The 10,296-nt window shown below is 37.0% G+C and overlaps 1 protein-coding gene across 1 annotated transcript in view; it reads right to left on the reverse strand.

Moving 5' to 3' along the window:
• LOC306851571 (1,4-alpha-glucan-branching enzyme-like) overlaps positions 1-9,489 on the reverse strand; it is a 153,014-nt gene extending 143,525 nt beyond the window's left edge. Inside the window, exon 1 of the mRNA XM_079387902.1 lies at positions 9,190-9,489. Within this exon, the coding sequence (XP_079244028.1) occupies positions 9,190-9,287 (98 nt within the window). The 5' untranslated portion in view covers positions 9,288-9,489. The remainder of the gene's footprint in view (positions 1-9,189) is intronic.
• Positions 9,490-10,296: the final 807 nt, after the last annotated feature.

The following is a 10,296-nucleotide window of genomic DNA, read 5'->3' on the forward strand; positions in this document are numbered from 1 at the left end:
TGTACCATTTACCTCAAGAGGGTACATAATATTACCTAAAAGGTACCCAGAACATAACCTGCCCTAAACTGAAAGTTACTTGGCTAGCCAGCTAATCCAGCTTCATGGCACAGGCCCCTGGTAGACTAGTTGCTACACTACCATGATTAATTAGTACTTTCATATAATCACCTCTGCAAAAGCTTCTGGAAGAAAGAGTGGATAAATTTGAGAAAAAAAAAAAATAAATAAAAGTGATGACACCAAAGAGAACTCAATTCGGTCCAAAGTGTGCACACCTCTTAGACAGCGTATAAGTACTGGATAGAGTTCAGTTACGTGACAAATACAAAGAATATTGTCAAAATGTCTGATTTGTAAACTGAGTGTAAACTGTTTGAAGAATCAGATGTGTATCACTATATTGGATCCATGCATTAGGTCTTAAAGTGACAGCAGCCTAATATACCTTCTACTGCCTGTGTCATTAATGTTAATTAGTGTACATTTTTGTGTAAATTTGTTCATGAAAGGCCACCCAGGTGTGATTTCTACATATTTTTTCAGTTGCTCCTAGCTTTTTCATGAATTTAGAATCAATTTTAGTATGAATCATGATTTGTTTCCCTTACACAGACTTCACGAAAAACATTTGTTTGCATGCAAAGTTAAGTCTAAGTACGACTGGCTTCTGAAGGGCAATCAAATCTTGTACGACACCGACCTGAGCTGAGCAAATGACAACAATCACCTTACGTGGCACCTCAAACGTGTTGGTTTTCACCCCTAAAAAGTGTGTTACACTGAATCAGTATCCCTATTAAATACATCTACAGCGTAACAATTTCCAGGACACCCAAAAGGCAAACACAAAAGCAAACACCTGATAGCTATATGGAAGGAAATTAATCTGACCCCCTCCCGATCCATGCCGCCTGTCAAACTTCAGCTGCTCTGTGATTATGAGAGTCATTGCCATTATAAGAAATCAGTGTTTGAGGAGCGGAGGAAGGGTTGGCCTACTGCCGCACCATAAGGCAGAGATATTCTCCGCATGTCCGCAGGCTCGTGTCCCAGATGATTAGAGTCTAGAGGAGAGATCAGAAACTGCATCTCAATCAGAGTGTCAAGGTGACTTCATAGGAAGCTGATTTCCAACACGGTCATTACCGAAACCGGAACGCACTGAAATCAGAACTTCAGCAAACCTGCATATTAGTATTAATGAGTGCAAATTACTAGACTATAGATGTCCTTTCTAAAGCTGAGCATCTGCTGTTTGATTTTTTTCTTCTTTTTCTGCTCTGTAAGTTTGTTGTTTGACACATTGCATGAGACAAATCTGGTGAGATCTTGAGTTAAAGCTGAGGCAAATTAAGAGCGTTGACTAGAGTCTAGTCAATGCTGTTAGTCTGCCTCGGCTTTAACTAGTCACTAGACGATCAATTGTGTCACGTTCTAATATTGCCAAAATTTAAATGGTACCACACAAACCCAAACAAGCCCTTGAAGTAATGTTGGCAATGTTTTGCCTGGCACTGAAAACAAAAGTTTGGAGACAGCTGGCTGGGAAAAACAGGGAGTTTGTAGAGATGGCTGTCCCAGGGCAGACATATTTTAGGACTGCGACCCAAAGTTTCTGACACTGTCAGAAGTTCATCAGATGCTACAACTCATCTCAATGGCAATTATTTGGCAGTCAGTGAGCATGTCATGCTAAGAAATCAAAGTGTGCCGCAGCGGACATAATCCATACTAAATAAATAAATTAAATAAATATGCAGACCAGGAGTGAACACAAAGATCTATTCAGCTTTAAGCCTTCTAAAAACTGCACCATTTTAACAATCCTATAAGACTATTGCAGATCACACTGTGCAACAAAATGAAAAAAAAAAAAAAATGGGTACAAAATGAATGTACGATGATGATACTGACTCTCTCGCTGTAAGACAAAGGACCACCGATTTGGAGCCATGATCACAGAAATCGCCACAACCGTTTCAAGATGCCAATCTCTCATCTGGGACAGCTAAAAATTGTGCAGTGTGTCTCAGGCTTTAGAAGAAAACTAGTGCCATGAATAGCCTGTCCTTAAAAAAGCTAGTTGGATCATTTAGTTGGAATTTCAATTTGCTAAAACGTTCATGATTGTCAGACTCGTACTTACAAGCTTGACATAAGTATCACAAGGTCATATAAAAGTCATATAATAAGACTATATATCTGTTTAATATACCATTTTATTTATACCAGGGTCCAGATTTATTAAACATTCTTCTTAGCTAAATATTCTGTGTAGGCAGAATAAGAAGACCGACTATGAGGTGAAGGAAGCCATTTGTGAACATGGTCCAGAAGCGCCATCGTGTCCCGTGGGGCAAGGCTCATTTAAAATGGACCGTTTCAAAGTGGAAAAGAGTTCTATGGTCAGACGAGTCCAAATTTGACATTCTTGTTGGAAATCATGGACACCGTGTCCTCCGTGTCATCAGCGTTCAGTTCAAAAGCCAACATGTCTGATGGTATGGGGGTGCATGAGTGGATACGGTATGGGCAGCTTGCATATTTTGGAAGGCACTATGAATGCTGAAAGGTATATAAAGGTTTTAGAGCAACATATGCTCCCCTCCAGTTGACGTGTATTTCAGCAGGACAATGCAAAAACACATACTGCAGCTATTACAACAACATGGCTTCGTAGTAGAAGAATCTGGCTGTTGAATTGGCCTGCCTGCAGTCCAGATCTTTCACCTATAGAGAAAATTTGGCACATCATTAAATGAAAAATACGTCAAAGACGACCACAAACTTTTCAGAAGCTGGAAACCAAATTCCAACACCAAAACTCCAGAACCACTCATAACCTCGATGCCCAGACGTCTTCAAACTGTTTTGAAAAGAAGAGGAGAGGCTACACCATGGTAAACATGCCCCCGTTCCAACTATTTTGAGACCTGTAGCAGGCATCAAATTTGAAATTGGCTCATTGTGCATAAAATTGTCAAATTTCTCCATTTTAACATTTGTTATTCGTAAATTATCATGTTTCTGGTTTCTTTAAAGCAGATTTTGTTTGGAAAGTGAAACAAGTATTGCCACAAGCCCCATGATGCAGCAATCAGTTCTGGATTAAGTGCCTTGTTCAAGGGCATAACCCACTACGAGGCCAATATCCCAGAGTTCCTACTAGATTTGGATTCGAACCAAGATCATTCTGGTTAACCACCTTGGAGTTGTGACACATTGTGCCAATATCATGCAGAATGGAGAATGTGTGACCCATTGACCTTCACACTTTCCCCACTGTTTGTTCATTTAGTTTCAAGAGCTTGTTCTCACAAATGTACAGTTGGCTGAGTAACTGTCAGAGGAAGACTGCTGGGAAATATCAGTCCCAGATGGAGACAAAATCAGACTGCATTTCATGCTCTTTCAGAATCAGCTGAGAGAATGCAATGAGACACAGTCTAGAGAACAGAATGCTGGGTTTTCCCAGCAGTCTTTGTGAAACTGTGTCAAAAGAAAGTTTGAGGTTACATGAAAGTATTTTTAGAGAAATTATGAAACGGCTGACAAAATATACAAGAGAAGAACACAGAAATAGTTTAACTCTAAAGGTCCTTGCACACTCGAAATTTGTGCATGTGTTTTTCCGTTCTTTTCATATTCGTCATCCTTTCCTAAACCTTTAATAGTGGTGTCCATATTTTTATGAAACCTAATATTTTTTGTTTCAGCATTTAACCAATTTAATGCATCCTTGTTTAATAAAATGAATTTATTTTACTTATACTGCTATTCAAAAGTGTGGGAAAAGTATTTTTATCAAATAAATGCAATGCATCCTTGATGAGCAAAAGATGTCTTTAAAAATCTCACTGACCCCAAACTTTTAAAATAATAAATATAAAATTATTTGTATTTACAAAATTTCAAGTCTTTAAAAAGGTTTTAAAATATTTACAATTTTTAAAGCCTAAATTAGAGGTTCTACAACATGTAATTACAATTTAAAATAATTGTAAATTTGTGTTCAATCCATTTTACTGTAATAATTTATATATAAAAACACTTTTTAATTACACATTTTATAATATGTTTTATTTAAAATAAATAAAATGTTCCATTAATGCTTTATATATTCTTTGTTTTTAATTTATGATATAATATACTAATAATACAATATAAAATAACTATAGTATCCGAATTTTGGGGTGAAATTGTCCTTTAATTTTCATGAACGTCTTAATGGTAAAAAACAGCATCATTCAACATCCTGAAAAAAAAGTAATGTAAGGCATGCTCTTTTATTAGAGTAGAACTTCCAGACCTCCAGGTGCACCTGTGGTCTAACATCACCATTCTCTACACTCCCAGCTGGACAAACTCACTGATATTATTATTATTTTGGGCATAACGGGGGAACAAGTTTGCTATTTATACTTGGGGACATTCAAGACCTTGGTATTACTGTGGGCCTGTCCCAAATGCCACACTAAGCCTTTGTGGTCAACCTTTAAGTTCACACTTTAGTGATACTGCATAGACTGTTGAGGAACTACACACAAACTGCTTTTTCTCTCAGAAATCTAAAAGTTAGACATCAAAGAGCCACACAAAAGCGTCCAAGAGAAAAATGTGGTCTACAGAAGAAAAAATATTGCAAAACCAAAAATCTCTCACTTTAAGGCATAAAAGGAGGGTGTTGTTCTGTTTTGTGCACCAACACATCATAATCTAAAATGTTTAAGAAGTTACTCATCACAACTCTTTCTAAAGCTGGGAGAACAAGTGATCAGAGCAACACATATCAATCCCAGTTTGAAGTTTACAGAGTCTCTTCAGTCATCTGAATTCCTGACACTTCATTCCTTCTGTTGATGCAGAGCGAGATTCAGAGCTGCCCGCAAGACCTTGTTGATTTTGATGCTTGCACTCATAAGAAACTCTCCTGTTGCTCAGGGGCCTCTGACGCTGGGTTTGATCAAGAGGCGGGCAGCTATTGCACTGACACCTGCCTATGTACAATTATTTATGGGGAGGAGAGGGCCTTTCAGGGGCCAGACAGGTGTGTGAGGCTCGCCCGAGGCTCCCTGGAGTCTGCAGAATCCGCGCTGCTGCTGGAATGGGCCGTGACACATAGATGCGTGTTCAGCGTGACCCAGTCACCAAAAAAAGCACTTATTCAACAAAAACACCAGACTACTGAGTGAGGCAAAACAGGTTCTTAGGGTAAGAACCGTGTAAGCAAGCATCAAAGTCTCTGAGAAAGGAATATTTCTTAAAAATATTCCTAAGAAGGAAAACATGATGCATGATCATAAATGATTATCAGAGCACTAAATCAAATCACACCGACTACAAATTTCTGAACATATTATTCATGCACTATAATATTTAAAGTACATATTATACAAAGTACAGTATATGTACTATTGCAATCACAGTAAAATTATGTTATTATTACGTATTAAAATTATCTTAAATTATGTAAAGTTGCATATGAAAGCAATGCGAGTCGATCGCTTTAAGTTGTTGAGCTCATAATCAGAAGTGGGACTTATAAAGCTTGTGATAGAATGAGACCAGCTATGTTGTCCCCGTCTGTGTAATTCATAAATGCTAATTTATAATGTACAGTATAATCAGATGACTTACTTTGAAACGGAGTATGTTTTCTGTAAAGATAACAGGCTTGTACTAATAGTGGAGTGTTTATTTGCCAACGCTAGCACTGCTATCGCCGGAGTTTGAGCTCTTGAAGCTCCGCCCTCTTCTCCGGGAGCACTAGCTAATTTGCATTTAAAGCAACATACTCAAAAACAGCACATTTCGGCTCATACCCTAAAAGTGGCAATTTTAACAAGCTATAAAAATTTATCTGTGGGGTATTTTGAGCTAAAACTTCATATATACGCTCTGGGGACATCAGAGACTTATTTTACATCTTGTTAAAAGGGGCATAATAGGTCCCCTTTAAGGTGGCAAGGCAGTGAGCAAAATCAAGCCCCGACTCCTATTTTTCTCATTCAATATTTAGTTTCACCAGTATGATTTTACTGAAGTAAAATCAAATCACAACTTGAGGTTCTTGCTGACGTTAGATATTATATAACAAATTAAACCCTTAAGTGTGTAACTTTTGTGTTGTTTCTGGACGAAATATCCATGTTGTTTAGTTGTTTTACACTTTCACCACTCGCAAGTTGCATCATCTCGTTACTTATGCTAGCAGCGGGAAAATGGCTAAATATTTATGAGAAAACAGCTTCTGCCGGCTATGTTTGCCCATGATATTCAGGGCAACGTGTAAATGATTAGCCTCTGTTAAAACAGCACACGCACCGCTCTTCTGTTCACCCTAGAGGGTTTGTTTATCAGAGCACGACCCTTTGCAAACCGTCTGAGCTCAATAAGAGCATTTCGCCACCAAAAACCAATAAAACAAAGTTCATCATACTTTCAAAAGACTTCACTCCCACCTAATGTTCATTCAACTCCCACAAGAAAATGTACTGCTAACATACAGTAGGCCAGGAGGCCTAATGAACTTTCATCTCTCAGTAACTCTCAGATGTTCGAGTTGTAGCATAACAGTTAGTTGAGTTATGGAGCTGCGGTGCGCATGAGGCTAATGCAAGATCGAGTCTGGCTTGCAACATTTTAAAATACTATTCAATTTTATTTTAAAAAACAGTTTCAGATGCTTCTCTAAGATAACAAAAAAACAACAGAAACAGTCACATTTAAAATTTGCGTAGATACAGTTAATTCATTTTTATGTAAATCAAAATAAATTAATTTAGACTTTTCATATGAAAAGTCTAAATTATGAAATAAAAATTAGTTATGTTGAATTTCTGTGTCAAAATTGATTTTTATCTAAATTTTGACTGTCAATTTCAAGTTGTGTCATAATTATGACACGTTATCTTAATTTGGATTTTTCATGTATAAATTAAAAAAAATTTAATCTCATAAATTTGTTTTTTTTCATGCCCCGATTTCGAATTTATTTCAAATTTTTCGACATTTTATTAAACTTAATTAAGGCAACCAGCTCTAGCAGAATTTTGAGTTTTCTCAACTTGTTGTTTTAAGTTTATACAACAAAAATTTGAGAATCTCCTACAAAAATAAGTTGAGAGAACTCAAAAATCTGCTGAAGCTGGTTGCCTTAAAATTAAGTTGGCTCAATTAAATTTTTTTTTAACAGTGTATAATTATCACTGCAATCTAGGAGAAACAAATGAGATGATAAAGAGATCTCATTTGCGATTTCCTGTTCCCATGGGCTCTCTCACCCAGAGCAAATGAAAGAAATCTGAAATGTTATTAACCTTCATTTAAAAAGAGTTTTTACGGAACATGCTAAGAATAGTGGAGTCTTCCTTAATAACCTGAGTTCCTTATATCCCATGTGGTTGTACTCCATCAATCCGTGACACACATTTCACACAACATTATTCCACTTTCGAAACCAGTTCCGCAGAGAGGGGTAAAATTAGAAACCATGTACCATGTTTTCAGATACCTCGATGGCTACCCCTCAAGACTTTGGTGTTAATTAAAACGATAATGAAGAACTCCATTTCACTTGTCAGTGGTCTCTGTGGCACTAATGAATGGAGAATGTCGAGTCATAAATATGCAGACTGCGCCACGCACAATGCGTGCAAAAATGCAATTAGGCATTGTTATCATTACAATCAAATGTAAAGACGGTGCCATAAGACCCTGTATATCACGTATTAAAGTGACGAGTGGTGAGCGTACGGCTGCTGACAGTGCCACTCACTGGATTGCAATTAAGTGCCATCTAATTGGTACAGAGCACTCGAAGTCTCCAGGCATAAGCAATCAGAAGCTGAAGTACCAATTGTGCGCCACTGTTTATATACTCAAATATCACTCTGTTAAACTGTAACTATAATTATGAGTGACATTGTAATTAGATATTCAAGGTGGTCACCCCAAGTCATCCATTACTTTCCTGTAGGTCTTTATGTATTAATAAGTGCGGCCTAATAACATCTTTAAGCATGCTCGTACGGCTATCAAGTGTACTGCATACTAAGCAGTACTGCTGGTGTAAAAAACAGTTATGTGAGACTTATGCAATTATAAACAGTGTAGCATGTTACATTTTTGTGTCGTCACATGATCTCATTACAGTGCCAATGTCGAGAAGGTCTGTAGGGAACACCGACCCGAGCTACACAGGCCTCAACAGTGCAAGCATTTCACTAGCATTTGAGACTAAAAATAGGTGTCGGAAATATAAATGTATTTTGCAGCTCATGAATTATGATAATGTCAAAGCCAGCACGATCTAAAGCATAAGCATTTTAAAATAAGCATTTAAAATAATTAAACATCCAACATTACGCATAACTTTTTTTTTCCTGGTTATCACCAATATTTTGGTTACACAATCAATCAATCTGGTTTTTAATTCAACGTAAACTCATGTAGCTTCTGTCTGGGCTGCCTTGAAAAAAAAAAAAAAAAACATATATATATATATATATATATATATATTTTATTTTTTTTAAGTTATATTTTAATAAAAAAGTGCAACATGTAGTGAGCTCTTGCTCAGTTTTATCACATTAAAAACGATTTATTTTTTTATTTTTAAAATATACATTTTGTTTACATTCCTTAGAAGACAGCAACAAGTTAATGACAAAACATTGTGATATTTATTCCAAACAAATGTTGTTATATATAAGCAAAAATATTATTTTTAATACATAAGCTGCCCTGGTTTCTATAATTAAAATATATTAAGGAAACGCTGAATGAAGATGAAGATGGTGAATTAAAAATATATATTTTAAATGCGGAATCTAAAATAATAATAATAATAATAATAATAATAAAATATTCTTGTTTTTGTTGATAGCATATTTATAACTAGTAGCGTTAAGCACAAAATCGACAAAGAAAAAAAAGTTGTCCTCTACTGTCTTAAAGCAGTGTTTTGTCATTTTGTGCAGCAGTTGAACAGAAGTGAAGTGTCATCCATAGAAACCATCAGATGTCCATATTTCCATCTTCAGAAGCACACGGAGAGCATCCAGCAGCTGAACACTACACTGAACTAATAGAAGAATAAGACATGCGTGTCATTGTGCGTTTGGGACGGGCACAGGACCATTACCCAGCCACAAGATGCAAATAACGCTTAAAAGCCCGTTTTACCTCCTCTGGAAGTCCTTTTCAAAGGGTTTGAGGTAAGGGTCCATTTGTAGAAGGGAGTTCAAATGAGGAAATGAAACATTATACTCCGATTCTGCCATCTTCGCATCAGACCAGAGCAGTAGAGCACCGACTCCCTCGATTAAAATGCCGCTTTCACTGGAGAGCAATGAGCAGCGGCTTGTGTCGTGCTGTTTTTGAGACTCGGGGTCATGTTTTTTGCCCTGCCCATATGAAAACAAGAGGATGTGGCTTTCTGAGCTCACTTTTCATGTTTGTTCTTAAATGGCGGCGTGGTGCTTTAAGGGGACCGTGTAAGTATTCAGATCAGGGGTGGAGGATTTTAGGGGAGGCGGAGAGTCGAATCATAGAACTTTTTGCCCTTGACAAGTTCAACAACCCTCTTCTTTTTTGATAAGGACAGACCCTTTACTCTCTGACAGTGCTACACGGTAAATGTAACATATAAAAGCAATTCACATTATATATATATATATATATATATATATATAAGAATAAAAAAAAAATTATGAATAGTGTAGCCTACATGAATCCAAACAGTGTCATATGCAGTAGGCTATGTCCTATAATATACTCCATTTAATATTTATTTTAAATATAGTTTTTGTAACAGCAACATTAAACTATAAAATGTATAATTAATTTAAAATTATACACACACATATACAGTGCATTCAGAAAGTATTCAAACCTCTATATAAAAGGCCTCACAGCTGGCAATGCATATCAGAGCGAAAATCAAGCCATGAGGTCAAAGGAACTGCCTGCAGAGCTCAGAGAGAGGCTTGTATTGAGGCACAGATCTGGGAAAGTCTAAAAATGTCTGCTGCACTGAAGGTTCTCAAGAGCACAGTGGCTTGCATAGCTCTCAAATGGAAGAAGTTTGGCACAACCAGGATTCTTCCAAGAGCTGGTCGCCCAGCCAAACTGAGTAATTGATGGAGAAGGGCCTTGTCTAGACTGCTGACCAAGAATCTGATGGTCACTCTAGTTGAGCTCCATGATCATATGTGGAGATGAGAGAAACCTACAGAAGGACAAACATCACTGCAACACTCCACCGATCTGGGCTTTATGGTGGTGTGGCCA

This window comes from Barbus barbus (genome assembly GCF_936440315.1).
Source record: "Barbus barbus genome assembly, chromosome: 31".
NCBI lineage: Eukaryota > Metazoa > Chordata > Actinopteri > Cypriniformes > Cyprinidae > Barbus > Barbus barbus.